Below are 21,413 nucleotides of genomic sequence, written 5' to 3'. Positions count from 1 at the left end.
AGGGGATGTGATAGGCCTACTAAAAATTTGTGCTTTTAGGGCATGTTTAGAAGTGTGGTATTCATATGATTGTCTCGGGTAGCGCATTCTAGAGGGCTGGTGCAGCATGAAGAAAGTCTTGACAACATAGGAGGTTTGAATTATGGAGGATAGCTGGAAGACCATAGAGCACAGGTAGGGTGGTAGAAACAGATGAAGGAAGATATGTAGGAAGGTGCAGCACTGTGGAGAGCCTGTGGGTAAAAGGGAGAAGTCTAAATTGTATTATATAGTGGATGGGCAAAACAAAAATTAACCTTAACATGAGTTTATCATTATGTAGACACAAGTCTCATCATCTATAAGTGAATTAATGGAAAGAAATACCCTAGGGGAAAGTGGACAGTCCCAGTTATATAGTCTGAACCTGGACTCTCTAGAAGATATTGTAGTCCTTTAATGGATCAAACCCCTATTAAATAGCATTTATCTTTCTATTTTACAGACCAATGATGCAGTTGGAGCAATGTGGAACTGGCTTTATTTCATCCCTCTCATCATCGTTGGATCCTTCTTCATGTTGAACCTGGTTCTGGGTGTCCTGTCAGGGTGAGTTTCTAACATGACTGTTTTTGAGAGCAGTTTTTGTATTTTTCATACACCCTTAGACCTTCACACCACATATGAAGCCTAGGTTTATCATATATGGTGAGAAATATTCCACCATTTAAGCCAAATATACCCATAGGGTTCCATTGACAAGAGGTGCAAAATGTATCCATTGGCCTCTGTTGATCTAGTACACACAGGTACACCTTCTCCTGCAACATGGACTTATAGACTATGATCATCCATATGATGGTAGGACCTATACATTGCATGTTTTGAGCCATATATTGGAAGTATCTACAAACATATACCTATAACACACGGCTGGACATATCCCAATGTAGAGTCATACGCTTTTCCATACAACAAAAAAGTTATACTGACAAATACCAGATAGATGGAGGCAAAAAGACACTCTTTTGGCCATTTTTGGGTCAGTGGGACCCTATTGGTGTATGTTGTTGGATGTTTGGGCATATATAGCAAATGTAGGCTACAAATTGAGCAGTGATCATAGCTGTCTATAGTCTACCACTTAGTATAAGGTTTTTGTACATTGAAAGTCTTTTAGATAGACATCCTTCCGTAGGTCTACAGAGTGGGATAAGTCAGTTTTTTTTATATTGAAGACTCCACCAATGCATACTTCCAACATAAGCTCTAAAGTGATGTGAACAGATCCTTATTCTTCAAATAATGGATCTTAATCTTGTAGATAAAACAGTTTTCAACCAGAAATGGGCCAGATTTATAATCGATCTTGGAAATCTTACTTTTATAAGCCAAGACGCAAGACACATCCAAAATACTGTGGGACAATGATGTCTCCAATGTCTCCAAATATTGAACAGTAATCCCCACTATGCTCAACCATCCATGAAGTACCTGTACAGTCTACAGTATAACCCCCACATAGACAACAATTCTGATTTCGAGACATTTTGATCTTGAAGCAAGGTAGAAGGCATTGAACACCTGCTGGGCTTCTTTTCCATCATCAATTTGAAGATTAGACTGGAAACAGGGCTTTTTGCCCAAAATTGGCCATATAGTCTACAGTCGTGCACCTTAGGACTTGCAGACAGGTTTCTTTACAGCCTTACCTTATTCCTAATGCATGTACAGAACCCCCTCCTTGTGAGAAATCCTCTCTGTGTGTACCCATTGTGTTAGGGCCCCCCCACTAGTGCAACTTGTTTGCTGGCAAGTCTTGGAATGACCTATCACTCGGCCCTACGGGGGGTAAACAGAAAAGCACAGGATCTCTCTGGCTGCCTGAGCTCCCGGACTAAATTATTCATCAGAGAAAGCAGAACATGACATACGTCCAAGGGTCGTTATCCTTTTATCTCTATCTCCCTCCCCGGCTACCTTCTCTATTTTAGTCCTCGCTTTCATTTCCCTCTATTCCTGTGAATCGTTCTCTTTTTAATGCTTGGAATATTAAAGCAAATATGTCTTCTTATTGACCTTTATGTAAAGTATATTAGGTGAATCACTGTCCCATGGAATCGGCAGCAAGATCTACTTTGTTCTACACTATACGTTGTATATATTCCATCCACCATTAACCCTCATAATTCTTCCTCACACAGTCTTCTTGATTTTTTTTTTTGCCAGACTAGACTTGTTTAAAGGGGGCTTCCACTTTCATAGTGTCCTTCAGAAGAATATTTGAACCATAATGGAAAATGCTCTCCTTTGAATCAGGTCATAAATATATATATGTTTAGATTGTGGAGTCAAAACCGAATCCCATATTTGAGATTCACGAGATTTTTTATAGGGGGGAGGTGGGTAATACTAAATTGGGATCTCAAGTTTCTATTTCTGTTTTTATACACCCTAAAATTGTATTTGCTTTTGCAGCTGCTGCTTGACATTGACATATATAAACATTTATCAAAAATGGTCAATTTCGACCATCCATCATTCATAAGGTGAATGATTCTTTCACAATGGCTGACAGTAGACTTGTGCCTGCCTTTAATGTAATAGGCATAGTTGGAAAGTGTCAGTTGTGGTATTGCTAGGTGTATGGCATTAGTGGCCAAAGTCAGCTGATGATTTACCACTTTTCAAAACCGACTCCCAATCGACCAGTTTAATATCCCCCGCAGTGGCCAACCATTGTGTTATACCTATGGCCAGGTTATGACCTCTGTACTCCCCATGTACAGTCTTTCACTTGGGGGAGTTTATACGCTGTGCTGGTCACCACCACAAGATATACAAGGCAATACAAAGATGATAGAGAAGCTGTATATGTCTAAAATTGGATTAGCTGCCTAGTATCACATGTACTGAGCCCATATACCCCCTAGCCCCCCTCTCTACTGTGTAGATAAGCCTAGACCTTTCCAGAAGTTAAGAGAAGTGCTTGTGTTGTGCACATCTTCACGGGTCACTGAGTTGGAATATGACCACGCAACCTTGTACCATAGGGCCTCCATAATAATAGTCTACAAAGCTGGAATTCAAATGGGAGAATGATGAAGGCTAACAAAACCAACCCTTTCTAACACACCACACCCCTACTATTCCCTAGGAATGTACCCCTTGAACATCTTGTGTTTCCAATTTATATCTGCCCTTTCCAAAAAGTCTCAACTTCTATTGCGAATGGAGTCAAGTATAGACTACTGAAATCTGGCGTATTTGCACCCTTGAACAAAGCAAACCATAGAAATCCCTTAGCATCTAATGCGTGACTCTACTCTAAACAAACCACCAAGAATGGTCCATACCGGATAAAACGGACAAATTTAGACTGGACTTGTATGATTTGGTGTCGGAGAAGGAAACTACAACCAAAAATAAACATGGTTGATAAGATCCTATTCACTAATGTGCCTTTGAACATTAGCACTTGGGGTTGGATATTGGTGGAGTCATCTTAAAAACATCTCATGGCCCCATTGGATCATGCTTTGGCTTTGGTTTTCTTTTATGGCATAGACCACTATACTATTTAGATCCTTCTGAGCTAACCATTGGTATCTACTGTAACAGTCTCATATTCATGCAGATTGCAATAGTTTTGTACAGATAAATTTACAAATTTCTTCATTTTTGTGCACAAAGTTTATATCCGTCCAATATCAATAGCAGACTTCAACTCGTAAAGTTGAACTTTTTATATTTTTATAGTCACCCTTCCTGAATAAAGAAAACCCATTATTTTGTTACTCTATTGGGATTATTTGTATGATTTGGCTTCATCAGAATCTTAAAAATCCCACAGAGACCAGAGTTATCATCTACGGGAAGAGGCGCTGTCCCTCGAGGCGCTTTGCCTTTATCTCACTTTTTGCTAGACCATTGTCAATTAAACACTTTCAATGAAATTTCTCACATTAGAACGACTAAAAATAATACATCTTGGCAGAATCAGATGAGAGGCGTCCACTGTTTGTCGGCTTTCTTTAACACGATTTCGGAAATCTTTTTCCGTCTTGCAGAGAATTCGCCAAAGAACGTGAGAGGGTGGAGAACCGTCGGGCATTTCTCAAATTGAGACGGCAGCAGCAAATTGAGCGTGAGCTGAATGGATATCTTGAGTGGATATTCAAAGCAGGTGAGATTCATTGCATTGACCTTTTATCCACAAATATTACCTTTGCCTGCTATTTATTTTCTACAATGTGAGTTCCTTGGAAGGTTTTCGCTCTGCTCCATTAGTGCACCAATATGATAAGCGACTGAAGCTCGGCCGCATCATCTAATTGAATCAAAATCAGCCCAAAATTCACCTCTTGTCTCATCAGGGGTTTGGCCTTCTGTTCTGTCCCCCATGCTTTACACTGCAGGTGTGTTTCTAAGTACATAAAGGTGTGCAACTTCCTGTAAGTGCCAGTACCTGGCACAAGGACAAGGTAGCAAGGGTTGAATTTTCCAGAATGTATATGTGTTATTGCTTGGAGTAAGGTGATGGCGGTAATTATTATTTTATTGTATTTTTTTAAAAATAATTTATTATTATAACTTATTTTATTGGTGTAATAATTTTTATCTGGCATATATTTGCTCCACAGAGGAAGTCATGCTTGCAGAAGAAGACAAAAATGCAGAAGAAAAATCCCCCTTAGATGGTAAGTAAGCGTTATCATCATATGCAAACAAGGCAGTAGACAATTTCCATCTGCCCACATCACAATGGGCTAGGCATCGGGTCTCTTCTTTTGCATGTTAATATAAACTGCATCACAAAGTGTTTAATTTTCCTGCAGCGCCTCCAGAGGAGAAATACACTGTAATGGACTTCACACTAGAAGAGTGCAGTTCAGTAACACATTTATTGATCAACCCATCAGAGTTAAGTTATACAGGTTACAGGGCCCTGTAATGTTGTAAAGTCCAGTGGAGAAATGAAACATTACACAGTTCTCTATCAAATCAATGGGTGGTCCGTGCAATGTGTGGATATGCCAGGTCCTCCACGAGCCTTGTAGTTACACTCATGACTGGAATAGAAGACCTCCCTAAATTAAAGGGGTTTTCCAAGTGTAAGATATTGATGACTTATCATTAGGACTAGACTAGAGATGGACAAATTTCTCAAGATTCAACTCATTTTGAGTTTGGATGGCTCAGGTCCCAAATTCATTTTGGGTTGTTCTGTATGAAGCAGAAGTGAAATTATTATACTCTGGCATGTCTTCAACCCTACCAAAGTATTATAGGTGAAGGCCAAAAGGATGTGTAAAATGTAAATAAAAAATTATACTCTCTTTCCCTCACTTCTTTTGGGCTTCCTTGCGGCGTCCAGCGTGCTTGCTTAGCCTCCTCCATGACATAACGCACCTGGAGTCACCACTGAGGCCTGTGTTTGGGCATATAGGCACTCCAAGACGCTTAGTGTGCTCATTTGACCACTGTGGCCCGATCACAAGCCTCATTGCTGATCCCAGGCACATGATGTCGCCAGGAGAGCGTTGGATGCCACAGAGAGGCTCGAAAGAGGTGAGGAAAGGTGATAATACCTCCACCTATTATACTATACTTATATTGTATATAATAATTTACCACAATGCACGTTTCAGCAATTCAGCAATTTTCCAAATCTCCATTTGTTTGGTTTTGTTAAAAACCAAACAATTTGGAATAAATCAGGTCAAAGCCAGCTCAGAACAGATTGGTTCACCCAACTTTAACAAAAAAAAAAAAAAAATTGTTCTGAAGGACCTGTCCCACACTACACATTGCGATGAATGGACACTGTTTAATGTTTATGTTCCCCTGTGGTGGCGCTGCTGGGTGACTGAACACATAATTGTCAGATTTCCTCACAGATTACAGTAGATGACTGGAGGTCCCAGTTGCTTTCCCAGGTACTCTGACAAGTAGGGATTGTCCAAAGTGGAGAAGTCCTAAAATGGTGGTAATTATTGCAGAAATACTATGACGGCATGTGTAACCTCTGGGTGCTGGACGGTAGACAGAGCTGTCCATCATCCTACCAGCTGGTGAATGACAGCTTTCCTGAACGAGTCCTCATCACATGAGGTGTTTTAATTTCACAAGTCACTTTTAATTTTCTGCCTGGAGACGGGATGTACACAGTGCGCGTTCTGCCTGTTACTTCATCAACTTAAAGGGCTGCCAAGCGTACGCTTCCAACAGGAAGTGATTATTTTCTAACATAGTGCAATCCAATAAATAATATATCTGCTCCTCTGCCTTGCAGTACTGAAAAGAGCAACCATTAAGAAGAGTAAAAACGACCTCATACACGCCGAAGAGGGTGAGGATCACTTCACCGATATCTGCTCTGTTGGTGAGTCAGACATTGCCGACAGCAGGTTCTCTACATAGGTGATCTGTGTGACTGATCCAGCCCAGGTGCCAGCGATCAAGGTACAATACTTACATAGCCCATAGACAAAAGTGGGAAAAAAAGAACCAGGATAATTCCTTTATAGGGATTGTCCAGGAATTGGAAAAAACCATGTGTAGGCCGGGGAAGTGCAATATTACAAACAGAATAAAAAAATACCTTATCCTGGAGCTCCATTGTCTGTGGCTGGCAGTCTCATGCCGTGGCAGCACTGCTGGAAGTCCTGCGCTGCACGTGGCTACTGAGACGTGTCACTGGACTTCCAGCAGTAAGGCCACAGCACAAAACCAGAAGGGCACTGGAGGCAGGAAATAGCTAATTCACTTTACTGTTACTGTAAAACACAGCGTTGTTTTATGCTGCATTTCCACAATATGTGGCCAGACTAACTAAAAATCCCACTGGTGGTTGGCAGAGGTAAAAAATAAAAAAAAGCAGGTATGCTCACCTATCACAGTGCTCCGTTCAACCAGAAGGGCTGCTGTTCTGGAAGTGGTGAGGCTTCCGTGACTACTGTGGGCCAATCTCTGACCTTATCAGTCACATGGACATGAGTGGTGACATTAATGTTGATGACACGTGCACATGTGAAGGCTGAGGCCAGTGATTGGCCGACAGAGGTCATGGAAGCCTAATCACTGCCATTCCAGATGGGACCAGAAATGGAGTCGACGTGGGCTGTGCTGGTGAAATGGGGTTCCAGGGGTAGGTGAGTAGGTCTTCTTTTTATTGTCTCTCAGGTACCAGTGGGTTTTCTGGGTAGCCCTGAAATTCCCTTTACGAAGAGATCAATGACTTTTTAAACTGAGTTAAGTCCAAAATATCAAAGGATGGAAGAACCGTAGCCTGGATCCTTAGTGAGGACCGGTGATGTCAGCAGTTTCATTTAATGTTACATGCTCTGCCAATTCTCTGGCTGATTTTTGGTGGAAACAAATCTACTTGAGGGTCTACCCATAGTCTACCTTCTCAAAGTGGACAGAAAAACCCTCGGCTGCCGGACCTTGGCTATAGAACATCTTTGTCTAAGAAACCAATTTGCTTCCAGCATCACCAGAGGTGTAAAGGCAGCTCATGTGAGGTTGTCAGAGCCCCGCTGAGTCGAGATACAATACTTTCTGACATGTTACAATAGATAGATCATTAAAGGGTGACTCAGTTTCCCTTAGGCACTGTTCACAGGCTCCATTGCACTTTTCTTAAGACTTCATAAGAAAACTGGTGCTTTGGTTCCCATCAAAGTGACAAACATTGTGACATCACTCAGTGCACCCCTTTATAAGTCACTTAAGTCCATGGTGTCATAATTCATTCTAGATTGTGTTGCAGTTTCCAGTATACGCACAATCCATGACACAGGTGTGAAAAGAGCCTTAAAGGGGTTGTCCCACAATATCCTGTGATTGGTTGATCACTGGGGGTTACACTGTTAATGAGACTGAAGTGGATAGCCAAGTGCTGTACTGTCCATGCTACCTACTGCCTTTGCACTGACGGATACATGATCCCGTTCTAATGACCAATGGGGGTTCCCCGTGGTAGCGAAAGGATCCTTCAGAGTATAGAATATGATTGGTGACAAAAAAAATTTAGCCAGGAGTTGATCAACAGGAATAAAATTGCTTTTAAGGTAATAAAACCATAAAGATGGACAACAGTTTAACATTATCATGGTCAAAGTTAATCCCATCCCGCAGCTATGTGTATATAAAGTTGTAGTAGACTATGGAGGACTAATATCAGAATTAGTTGGAGGTCTCCAGAACCCCTCCCCATTTTCAGACGTAATATCTACAGCTAATTCTACATAGAATGACATCATGGCCACCGTACCAAGCTTTCTCACATTAATTCTAATCAATCCGTATCGCCATTTAATCCTGTTTAATCTATATTACTATTCAGTGTGCAGAATTCTCATGCTGGGAACCGAGATTAATACCAGAATAATTACAGCTAGGATTTGACTAACTGCATACCATTACAGGAAAACTATTATCAGGATTCCATTTTTTACTACATTGTATTAAATATAATTGAACTTTGTGTTATATTTAACCAGACAACGTGAGTACGACTTGTATTTTTTTTTCTGCTGTATTATAATGTGACCGGATGGAGTTTTTCGCTGTCTATTTAATGTGGTTAAACAGATTGTCTAGGAATTATAGAAAAGTTCTGCACCGCTGTATAGTCTTGGTCACTTTTCACTCTTTTGCTGGGACTCGCCAGGCCAGAAGAGGAGAGGCCAATCAGTGGCCTCAACGGTCGCTGGTTACGAACCACTGAAGTATGTGAGTGATGTCACCGATCCCTCTCTAGAGATCATGGAGGTCAGTGATTGGTCTCGGTGGTCATTTGAACCTCTCTGCTTCTGGCTTGGTGAATCCCAGCAAGGGAGGGGACTAGGACCAGGACTCCTGAAGGCCTTAGGATGAATGTATAGAAAATGGAGCACTTAAGCCGTTTTCCTCTTATCTCAATGTTTATAATACAGTGCCTAGATAATATTGCCATATACAGCCCATATAATGCCCATGGAGTCCAATAAATTCTCCCTTAAAAGTTCTTATAATACTTCTATGTGGTTCCCACATACTACGGCAATTTAGTTTCCAAATAATACCACCATATACTAGTAAATATTACCGCTAACATTGCATTGTAAGAAGTAGGCACCAAAACATTCAGGTAAGACTGCCATGAAACCCCACTTCTCCAATACTATATCTATTGAGGCCCAGAAAGCAGGTAGTATGGGAAGTGATCCATGGAGCAAACATGGTGAATGTATTGAAGCTTCCTAGGGTCAGAAATATATATATATATATATATATATATATATATATATATATATATATATATATATATAGCTCCAAATATCTCAGTTTCTTTTTGGCAAACCTATGACATGTGTGAGGTGACACTTAGAGCCCTCTCTGTGGGCACCCATCTGAGGAATAGATTGTACTGTGTGAGGCCACTTTGCAGAAGATTGAACTATTGTACTGTGTGGGGGCTACTGTGGAGCAAATTGTACTGTGTGGTGGCCCCTCATTATTTATATCATACAGTATCTGTTTTATAGTAGATGTTATATTAGTACAGGCTGTAATAACATTGCTCGGTCCCTATAAAACAGATCCTGTGTGATATAAATAGTGAACATTACTTGTTCAAAATTATGCCAAATGCAAACTATTACCTTTTGGTACAAAGTTGTTTGTATTATTGAAAGCTCTCTCCCTGTTCACACCATCGTATTTTGCGGGTCCATAACTGTCCGTAATTGTTCATCTGTAGAATACTACGATTATATTGCCGTGTTGACAATCTGCGATAATTTAGTGGGTTTTATATTGCAGTTTGGGTACTCGGTCTCTAAAAGGTTCACCATCACTGTTCTAGGGGTAGGGCCACATGGGTCAGATTTGCAAGACGTCTTCATGGCAAACCAGAAGTCACTTTCTTTATGCTTGTTTATTCACTTAGAGGTTTTCAGTTTTTTGTGTGGCCAGATGTATTATTATAGTCTAGAGGGGAATATCATGGGTTTTTTTGGTGGTTATGTGACTTTTTTATGTTTTTGGATCAATGATGCTCGCAGGACAGGTACGCGCACCTGCGCAGGGCGGTGGTTCATGACCATGTCTTTCTTTGTACCAGCCACACTGTTTTGACAGTGTTACATTGTGTACTTGTGCCCAAAAAGACACCACCAGATGCTTTTTTGATTCTGGAACTGAACTTTACTTATCTAGATACAAACAGCAGTAGACAAGATGCAGGATAAGGCACCCAAGGCTTCCTAAGGCCTAGTTCACATGGGTACGGAATAGCGTATTTTGGTCCTGATTTTGATGTGGGAAGCCGTGTCAAAATCGGGACCAAAATACGCCTGCCACAACTGTCAGTCACGGCTTCCCGCTCCGAAGTAGCGGGAAGATGCTGCGGCTCAATGAACAGCGGAATCTGCCTGAAGAAAGGGCAGCTCGCTTCTTTTTTCCATGAGCAGCATGTCTCCATAGACCACCATTGTGAGGGGGTGGATTATGACGTGGATTCCGCGCCAAAATCCGCCCCCTCAGTCCCCATGTGAACAAGCCCTAGGAATCACTCACATGAGCAAGTGGATATCCCTCCTGACTAGGACTCCAACTCCACTGATTCGATAGCTACTTCCCAGGATCACATAGACCAGGGGTCCTCAAACTTTTTAAACAGTGGGCTGAAGGCAGAGCAGATCGCACATACATTGGGAGTGGTGCCCTCCAATAGGTAAAGTGAAGTACGCTCCATGGCGTGGCCCGAGCTCCCCAGGAGCTTCATTATAAATGCACGCCTGCTGGCGTTGTCGGCGGGCCAGACAGAAGTGCTTGGCGGGCCGCATGTGGCCCTCGGGCCGCAGTTTGAGGACCCCTGACATAGACCAACCAAATTAAATGGATTCCACTTGCAAAAATCCCGAAAAGGCACGAAGGCAGCTCTTTGTGCACTCTGTCCCCCTGGATAACCCAACCTTATACTGCAACTAGTATGGAGTCATACCTTGGGCATCTAAAGGACTCCTTACATGGTACAACGTCTAAGCATAACCAATGTTCTGCTCCTGCAGAGATAGTCCGGCAATGCACACCTTGCACAGCTGACAATAACACTATAAATAACCGTATATATATATATATACATATATATATATATATATATATATATATATATATATATAAAGGACGGTGCACACAATATTGGTTAAACACCACTTCTGGAGAGATGACAACTGTCCTTCCATAGGGATTCAACATATGTCCATTTATCACTCCCCACCTAGGGTTGTCTAACAAGGTGATTAACCCTTCACCTCCTTACAAGTAGACCTGAATAAGTTGTGTGAGGTAACGTGTTGGTGCTATGAAATAGTCTTATTCAGAGGACATCAGCTCAGGTACACGATCCCCTCCATACCAGGGGCAGAGAATGGCTGCGGCATCTCAGTCAGTCACGAGCGCGGTTGTTGCAGATATAAGGCTAAAGTGAACGTTTACTCATTTACGAGACACCCACTGAATTTGTGCTCGCCGACGCCTCGAAGGATTCCCCCAGTGGAAATAAAGCTCTTTGCAGGAATGTCAGGAGCAGCTGATTCCACACAGCAGCCAACTCTGAGAGCCGCCTGCACAGAGGCATAGCACATCAGGGCCAGATTCTGGTCATACTGACACACCGAGCAGGTCCATTACAGATGGATTACTACAGCCTGTGCCAGCCACTTTCCCCCTTGCTCACTGATCAATAACTTATCGATCCTTCAGTTCCTGGAGGCGGGTGGAGGCTTTCAGAATTAACCCTTTGTACTATTTTTCAAAGGGTTACAGCCAGCTGAAGGGATAGGCATTCACTATGCCGATGGTCTTTGTTTTTTAACTATATGATTGGATTGTGAGCAGAGGGGATCTGGCTCAAGTTAGACTCATCCCACTTCTTTGGCAGGCTCTCCCACAATATTGATTCCATGGGAATCAATGGAGGGGACACACCACAAAACCTATGCAGAGTTTTTCGCTAATTCTCCTTCCACTTATATTGGAACAAATGAACAAAAAAAAATTTCTAGATTCGATCCCCCTTCAGCACCTCTATATGGAATGCAGACCCCAGACCAGTCCCCCTAATCAAATACAGACCTCAGACCAGACCCCCCCCCCCGCACTCTATACAAACTCCACAATAGACCTCCCTTCTATACAGTCCTCAGACTAGACTCCTATTAGTATAGAGCACAGATCTGACCCTCTGTGTATACAGACCTCAGACCAGACCTCCATGTATATAGACCTTCTATTTATACAGTCCCTAGACAAGATCCACAATAATCAAACCCCATACCCTCATCAATTCGTGACCACAGACAACCCCAGACAGTCAGGACCAAAACCAGACACCCTTCATCTAGACCACAAACCAGACTCCAAAAATACATACCCCAGGCTAGTACCCCCATCTAATTATTCCTACGATATATATATATTATATATACAGTATATATATATATATATATATATATATATATATATATATACACACCTCACATCAGAACCCAGACAAAACAGTCCATCAAGACTGCAGACCAAACCCCTATCGATACCTAGCCCCGACTAAACTTTCCCATCAATAAAGGCCCAAAATGTCTTGCCCATCTATGCAGACCCCAGACAAAATTCACATTACCCAGATTCCAAATCAGGTGCCCCATCCAAACCACAAACTAGACTCAAGACTAAACCTTCCCATCAATTCAGACCCAGGTCTTGTTCCCTCTAAATATGCCCACCCCTGACAAGATGATTACTCTCTTTAGTAAAACCCTGTCTAGACCCAAGACCCTCCAACAAATCCCACTCACACCCCACATACTGAAGCCTCCTACATCTAAATACCCTGCCAAGTCATAGTGGCTTGTTAGTGACCCCACCCCTGAGCACTCAGCACCTCACCCCACCAGTTCCCATACGGTATCATGATGTCATATTATAAGTAGTGTTGGCTGACAGGTATCATATCCATACTGACTGATCCTCTGAGTGACAGTATAGAAAAAGAGACTGAGAATCCAGGTTACAGCTGAGTGCAAATTGCTGCGAGCAGTCCAAGCCGCTCACGTTCCTCACATGCCGCGGGCTGAAGCCTTGGGTATCTTGTGCTTCATTTAGTCAGTCTGCTCTCATTTCATATACAGCCTAACCATTGTAAGACCTGAGACTGTAATAGCACGGTCAATGCGGATTTTACAGGGTGAATGTTCTCTATTCAGATGCCGGTAGTAGAAAGAAAAGCACAAGAGGTCAAGCATCATAAAATAAAGTGTAAACTATACCATTCATCATCACTGACAATCTAGCCCCTACTTTATCGTGCAAACAACATATTAGCCATGGGCTAGCAGTAGGTGGCATTGTGTTTTATTAACGTGGCGCCACCTGCTGCCCAAAACATAAAAATATAATTTCCAATTCAGAGATATGTTTCTGCCAGCACATTGGAAAATACAGTAAAATATAATACCTGTGTCTTCTTATATGGCAGAGAGGCTTTCAGGCCTCCTACACCTACAAAGCATTCACTAGGATCATCTGCTATTGCTAGCTACCTCTTCACCTATAATCCACTGTACAAGCAAGGTCTATGGATGGAGGACATAAAGTTAACAAGGGGACAGAGGACAGAACGGCTTAAAGTTTTTTCACTTTTCATACATACAAAAATTCAAGTGTCTATGTCCAACTTTAAAAGATTGGCTGCCGGCCATTAACTGCTGTCTCACTGTTTATACCATGAGCTTCCAAATACACTATTATGCAAACTGTAGACAACCAAACGATCACCCAAAGGACCTGAATGTAGATTCTCATTAAAATGTACAACTCAATGTACTCCTATGAGTGCAACAGTGCACATCTTGGTCTTAACGTGAATCCCTACCTTCTAACACCATCTCACAGTTTATATATTATTCCGTTCAACTTTGTATAAAATTATTAATCAGTTTGCACATTACTTATCCTGTACTGATCCTGAACTACATCCTGTATTATACTCCAGAGCTGCACTCACTATTCTGCTGGTAAAGTCACTGTGTACATACATTACTTATCCTGTACTGATCCTGAGCTACATCCTGTATTATACTCCAGAGCTGCGTTCACTATTCTGCTGGTACAGTCACTATGTAGATACATTACATTACTTATCCTGTACTGATCCTGAGCTACATCCTGTATTATACTCCAGAGCTGCACTCACTATTCTTCTGGTACAGTCACTGTGTACATACATTACATTACTTATCCTGTACTGATCCTGAGTTACATCCTGTATTATACTCCAGAGCTGCGCTCACTATTCTGCTGGTACAGTCACTATGTATATACATTACATTACTTACCCTGTACTGATCCTGAGTTAAATCCTGCATTATACTCCAGAGCTGCACTCACTATTCTGCTGGTGCAGTCACTGTGTACATACATTACATTAATTATCCTGTGCTCATCCTGTATTATACTCCAGAGCTGCACTCACTATTCTGCTCTTGGTACAGTCACTGTGTACATACATTACATTACTTATCCTGTACTGATCCTGTGTTACATCCTGTATTATACTCCAGAGCTGCACTCACTATTCTGCTGGTACAGTCACTGTGTACATACATTACTTATCCTGTACTGATCATGTGTTACATCCTGTATTACACTTGAGAGCTGCACTCACTATTCTGCTGGTGCAGTCACTGTGTACATACATTACATTTCTTATCTTGTACCGATCCTGAGTTACATCCTGTATTATACTCCAGAGCTGCGCCCACTATTCTGCTGGTTTAGTCACTGTGTACATACATCACATTACTTATCCTGTACCGATCCTGAGTTACATCCTGTATTATACTACAGATCTGTACTCACTATTCTGCTGGTGCAGTCACTGTGTACATACATTACATTTCTTATCCTGTACCGATCCTGAGTTACATCCTGTATTATACTTCAGAGCTGCACTCACTATTTCTGCTGGTGCAGTCACTGTGTACATACATTACATTACTTATCCTGTACTGATCCTGAGTTACATCCTGTATTATACTCCAGAGCTGCGCTCACTATTCTGCTGGTACAGTCACTGTGTACATACATTACATTACTTATCCTGTACTGATCCTGAGTTACATCCTGTATTATACTCCAGAGCTGCACTCACTATTCTACTGGTACAGTCACTGTGTACATACATTACATCACTTATCCTGTACTGATCCTGAGTTACATCCTGTATTATACTCCAGAGCTGCACTCACTATTCTGCTGGGACAGTCACTGTGTACATACATTACATTACTTATCCTGTACTGATCCTGAGTTACATTCTGTATTATACTCCAGAGCTGCACTCACTATTCTGCTGGTGCAGTTACTGTGTACATACATTACATTACTTATCCTGCACTGATCCTGAGTTAAATCCTGTATTATACTCCAGAGCTGTGCTCACTATTCTGCTGGTACAGTCATTGTGTACGTATGTACATTACTTATCTTGTACTGATCCTGAGTTACATCCTGTATTATACTCCAGAGCAGCACTCACTATCCTGCTGGTACAGTCACTGTGTACATACATTACATTACTTATCCTGTACTGATCCTGAGTTACATCTGTCTTATGTGTTCTCTGTTACCTTTGTTATGTTCTTTGTATAATAATATTGTGAATGTTATTCTTGTAACTCTTTATATTTGTACAATAACTACAGGATGTAACTCCAGATCAGTACAGTAGGAGTCCTGTAATATACAATATATACAAAGTGTCTCATTTGATCAATGTTACATAAATGGTCATTGACGGTACAGCTATACTGTATACTAGCTCTATCATATGAACTTTCCCCAGTATATAGGCTAGTTGCTCTATGAATATATTGGCTGTATATGCCTCAACGTCCTGCCTTGTAGAATCAAAGATGAATTGTCTCCTTTTTAAGTGACTCTGACCCTTGCAGGATTGCAGGGAGCTTCTTCTTTTACCATCGGGAAATAGAGTTCTATGTACAAAGCGCTATTGTCCAGGGTCGGCACTTCACAGGCTTTGTTAGATGAGTCATATCTAAAATTTGAGCACTGCGAAGTTCCCCCGTCCTCCTCTTTTGCTGTAACCTCAATATGTACGTGAGTTTCTGCTTCAGTGGCCAATCTTATAAATAATAAATTCTGGACAAGCAATGTATAATTAAGGTTGGAAACGTCTCCCTGGATTTCAGGACATCTCTGAACACCTTCGATTGGGTCTGTGGTTAACAACGTTACCAAAAATCCTTCAAGCCAATTACTGACTGATTGTGGATTATGTAGCCGGTGCTAATGTGATAAGAGGAGACATTTCCATTATAACGTCTTTCCAGATGTAACCGATCCCTTCACATTATGAGCCTCATAACTTCCTACTTAGACATCTGGGCTACGGGCGAGTGATTCCAGAAAGTAATAGAGCACATAAAGCCCTATAGTGATCAATGTTGTAGCTACCCTATGGAACCACACAATATGGCCGACCCCAGAAAGTGCATACAAGAATCAGACATGTTAGTGTTGGTCTTTCCATGTGGTAACCACCCCATAGTAATGATAAATGAGCACTTGTATAATTGTGTCCACCATTATAATATTAGTTCTGCAACCATCTTATATCCTTTATGTTTCAGTTCCTTGCGGTTTTCAAAAACTTTGCTTGCTTTTGGTCAATAGGAACATATACTTAGACCTAGCACTTATTTTGGCACCTATCTGGGCCCCATATTAGAAGACAGTCAGGGTCATTGAGCTGCCTATTATGTCCTCCTACCACTATCTTGCACCCTGTTGTTGGACTTTTTATACAAGCTGAGTTGGACCATATATTTAGTAGGTACATGGGGAGAGAAGCAGAATGCTATTTGAGGTCTTTGCATTCACATTTTTGAAGGGAACCATGTTGGAAGACATTTGCACACCATTGGCCCAGCTGTCGAGACCCCTACCGATTAAGAGAACAGGGAACCCATGTACCTGAAATGGTCACACATGCATGCTTCTCTGATCTTAAAATTCTGAGACACTGAAAGCACACAGTATAAGAGAAATGACTAAACTTGTGCTGTATAAAGGAACGTTCCATGCAAAACTTATACACGGTGCTATGCCAAGTGCAGTATTTTAGGGGTCCAGTTTTTATTGTGTTATGCATCCATCGGGTGCTGGTTCTTACTAAACATCCTTTTATACCGCACCTTAAAATAAGGATCTCCTTTGTGACTGTTTAAATACAAGTCAATGGTTTTTAAAATTCCTTGAAATCTAATGCTGTTTTTGAATTGCACCCCCTCCAGGTTCCCCTTTTGCCCGTTCCAGCTTGAAAAGTGGAAAAAACGAGAGCTCGTCTTACCTTCGACGCAAAGAGAAGATGTTCCGTTTCTTCATCCGCCGTATGGTGAAAGCCCAGAGTTTCTATTGGTTTGTACTGTGCGTGGTGGCATTGAACACTCTTTGTGTTGCCATTGTACACTACAACCAGCCTGCATGGCTCACCAAAGCCCTATGTAAGTAACAGTGACAGCCATTATGGGCAACATTGGGTATTCACTCCAACATTTAAAAAACCTGTTTAAGATCAATCTTGTTATATACGATAGATAGATAGATAGATAGATAGATAGATAGATAGATAGATAGATAGATAGGAGATAGATAGATAGATAGATAGATAGATAGATAAATAGATAGGATATAGATAGATAGATAGATAGATAGATAGATAGATAGATAGAGGGAGGGAGAGATATTAGATAGATAGATAGATAGATAGATAGATAGGAGATAGATAGATAGATAGATAGATAGATAGATAGATAGATGATAGATAGGAGATAGATAGATAGATAGATAGATAGATAGATGATAGATAGATAGATAGATAGATAGATAGATAGATAGATAGGAGATAGATAGATAGATAGATAGATGATAGATAGATAGATAGATAGATAGATAGATAGATAGATAGGAGATAGATAGATAGATAGATAGGAGATAGATAGATAGATAGATAGATAGATAGATAGATAGATAGGAGATAGATAGATAGATAGATAGATAGATAGATAGATAGATAGATAGGAGATAGATAGATACCATGAATTTCTTTTACAGTTTTGCTCTTTCTTGGATATTGCCCCACTCATTATAAATATCATCTCTAAGAGTTTCTACATTTCTGATATTTTGTGATGTGGGTTACACAAAAGTTATACAAAGATAAAATGGGAGCTACACAAATCTCCCATTGACGACCCAAAACATTCAAGACACTGGTGAAGGTCCCAGCATCCACCAACAATTGGATATTCTAGTAACCATATCATTTTTTAAAACGCTACATTCCTTTTAAAAGGGCTTGTAGAAGATTAGACAAACCTGGCTGCCATCTTCCAGAAACAGTGACACATCTGTTCATGTGTTGCGCCTTGTATTGCTGCTGAGCTCTAATATAGTTGCAATACCACTTGCAACCTCTGGGCAGGTGTAGCGCTGTTTTTGGAAAAAAAAAGTCACATTTGTCTACTTCTTTACAACACCTTTAATTACCAGGGATATGGGTCTATTTCAGAAAAAGAAACAATCACTTCTGCGACCCTTTGTCACTGAGCAGGTGCTATGCAAATAACTTTTCTTCAGACTCCTTATTATAGATCATGTCCTAACATAAGGTTACTATTTATATCACCGATGACGTTTAACCTACTTTTGCTGCAGGGAAATATATATCTAAGTATTGTGTGTGTCGGGAAAATTGTTTCAGGTCATGTGAGCAAGACTGAGCTTGTGTGCGCTCTTGGAAATATATAATGGGTCATATACATATGGAGTGTAATAGTGTTTCAGGTGGTTCATGACATTACAACATGGCTGCCTCCTATAGGTAAAACAAGATGTATACTTTGAATAAAATATATGTACTCCCCCCTTCAGATTTTGCAGAGTTTGTTTTCCTGGGGCTTTTTCTGACGGAAATGTCCATGAAGATGTATGGCCTGGGGCCTCGAAATTACTTCCACTCATCCTTCAACTGCTTTGATTTTGGGGTAGGTTCTTATATTTCTGTAGACTGCTCCCAATCTGAGTGGGTATATCCCAATGGGCCCAGTCTGGATGCAGCAGCAGAAGAGCCATTGGTTGGAGACTACTGTGGTACAACATAAAAACAGCATGCTATGGGTGAAGGATTGGGCACACTGACCAGTGTCTGCTTACCCTTATATCTGTTAGGAACATGTGGTAGGATTACTGTTACACATATGCTTTAGCAAGGGGGCAACTAGCCTGTTACCCATACCACGTTATTATAATCTGAACCTAAACAAGTGGACCACATGGCACGGTGGATATTACAATGTGTTTTGCTATCTGTAGGCAATAAACACCATAACAAAGTGCCACATTCCTGTTACAGGTCATAGTCGGAAGTATTTTTGAGGTGATCTGGGCGGCAGTAAAACCAGGAACATCATTTGGGATCAGTGTCCTCCGAGCTTTACGTCTTCTCCGTATCTTTAAGGTTACAAAGTAAGAAACTTCTGTTTCAGAGAATGTTTTGCAATTGTTTTCTGCACAAAATTACACAACTGTCTAAATTTACTCAAATTTTCATGTTTACTAGACTAAATCCATTGATACCTTTTGCTTCCAGGTACTGGAATTCTCTCAGGAACTTAGTGGTTTCATTACTAAACTCCATGAAGTCCATCGTCAGCCTGTTGTTCCTGCTTTTCCTCTTTATTGTAGTCTTTGCTCTTCTTGGGATGCAACTTTTTGGGGGACAGTGAGTATTATAAAAAAAATTCTTATGTGGCTTTAACTTTCAGATTTTCTCACACCAGGAAGCTGCGGTATGTGTAGCTGTTTGTTGGTATCTACACTGTAGAGTTGATATATCTGCTTTTGTGGCACTTTGTGGTATGGAGTTTACACATTAGTAGATGATTTTCTATTTCTTAATAATAAAAAACTGTGGTATTACATAAAATTGTCTCCTTTTTTGCAGATTTTACTTTGAAGAAGAAACACGAAATACAAATTTTGACACCTTCCCCACAGCCATATTAACTGTGTTTCAGGTGGGTACTTATGGCAAGCTCTATGCAACCTTGGTTTTTAGGCTACTAGAGCTTTCACTTGTAATGATGCCACATTGAATATGGTTTTACCTTATGACCTCTTACCATTTTTAATTTCGCTGTTAGATCCTGACAGGAGAGGACTGGAACACCGTCATGTACTTTGGCATCGAGTCACAAGGAGGCGTCAGCAAAGGAATGTACTCCTGTGTTTATTTCATCATTCTCACATTATTTGGAAACTGTATCCTTTATAACCCGACCATGCAGCCTTTTGTGTTCATAGTAAAAAATCTATCTGAAATTTTTTTTTTTAAATTCTATCTCAGTTTTATTTGTCGGGGTGCAACTGGACTTGCATTTTCAACTAGGGTAGGAACAGGGATAAAAAGACACAGAACTGCACTTGGCTGAAACCTTATGTGGATGAAGTTCCTAAATAGCTTATTACTTGGCTGTATAGCATTAGGGGCAATAAAATAGCTTCAGATTGGGAAACTCCCCGGCATACATTAGTATATAATAAGTGCAAAATACAGATTTGTAACTCTATTTCCGTCCTTAACTTCCGACCGTGTAAGATACTCTTCTGAATGTATTCTTAGCTATTGCTGTTGACAATCTGGCTAACGCACAGGAATTGACCAAGGTATGGGATTAGTTCTCTGGAAATCTCTGCTACAAATAAGTTCTTGGTCTGCCCATGTTAACTGTGGCCTGATATGACAGGAACATACACAGAATAGAAATTTCCCAGTACAGGTGTCCTGCTGCACCCCCGTCCTTACATCAGGAGCACATTAGTAAAAACCATGGACCACTGTTTTACTTCTTTTTAGGACGTCCCTCTGCTAGTCCTCTGCTCCTCTTGAAAATAACTCAGTCTGCAGGCTGGGACATAAACTGCAAACTGTTGTGGAATCCAGTTGTAAGTGTTCAGTTCTCCTGCAGTTGCCACCACAGGAAAAATGAAACATTACATGTTACCTATTGAAATTAAGACTGGGACCTCACGGAACGGAAACGCAGCGATTTGCGAAAAATTGCTGCGTTTTACAGTTAGGGCAAAGTGGATGGGATTCTAGTGAATCCCTTGGCCACTTTGCGGTAAAAACTGTTGTGTGGGCATGCCACGATTTCCAAAACTGATGTGGTTTTGGACATCACAGCATGTGAATTATACTTATGGAAATGCCAGCGGTTTCCCCATAGGTATAATTGTAGCTGAAAGTCCGCAAGGAAAACTCTGCAAACTTTCTGTCTAAAGTGCTGATGGAAGAAACGTGA

At 40.9% G+C, this 21,413-nt stretch overlaps 1 protein-coding gene across 4 annotated transcripts in view; it reads left to right on the top strand.

The window, feature by feature from the left end:
- CACNA1B (calcium voltage-gated channel subunit alpha1 B) overlaps positions 1–21,413 on the top strand; it is a 240,728-nt gene that overhangs the window by 135,197 nt on the left and 84,118 nt on the right. For all 4 annotated transcript variants that reach the window (XM_075259127.1, XM_075259126.1, XM_075259129.1 and 1 more), the window contains exons 7-17: positions 485–588; positions 4,050–4,165; positions 4,623–4,679; positions 6,275–6,364; positions 17,343–17,552; positions 18,982–19,094; positions 19,463–19,575; positions 19,700–19,831; positions 20,054–20,126; positions 20,253–20,370; positions 20,708–20,775. In XM_075259127.1, the coding sequence (XP_075115228.1) occupies positions 485–588; positions 4,050–4,165; positions 4,623–4,679; positions 6,275–6,364; positions 17,343–17,552; positions 18,982–19,094; positions 19,463–19,575; positions 19,700–19,831; positions 20,054–20,126; positions 20,253–20,370; positions 20,708–20,775 (1,194 nt within the window). The remainder of the gene's footprint in view (positions 1–484; positions 589–4,049; positions 4,166–4,622; positions 4,680–6,274; positions 6,365–17,342; positions 17,553–18,981; positions 19,095–19,462; positions 19,576–19,699; positions 19,832–20,053; positions 20,127–20,252; positions 20,371–20,707; positions 20,776–21,413) is intronic.

The sequence above is a fragment of the Leptodactylus fuscus genome, chromosome 11 (genome assembly GCF_031893055.1).
Source record: "Leptodactylus fuscus isolate aLepFus1 chromosome 11, aLepFus1.hap2, whole genome shotgun sequence".
Taxonomy (NCBI): Eukaryota; Metazoa; Chordata; class Amphibia; order Anura; family Leptodactylidae; genus Leptodactylus; species Leptodactylus fuscus.
Note: the sequence above shows the minus strand (reverse complement) of the source record. Positions and strands in the feature narration are given on the sequence as shown.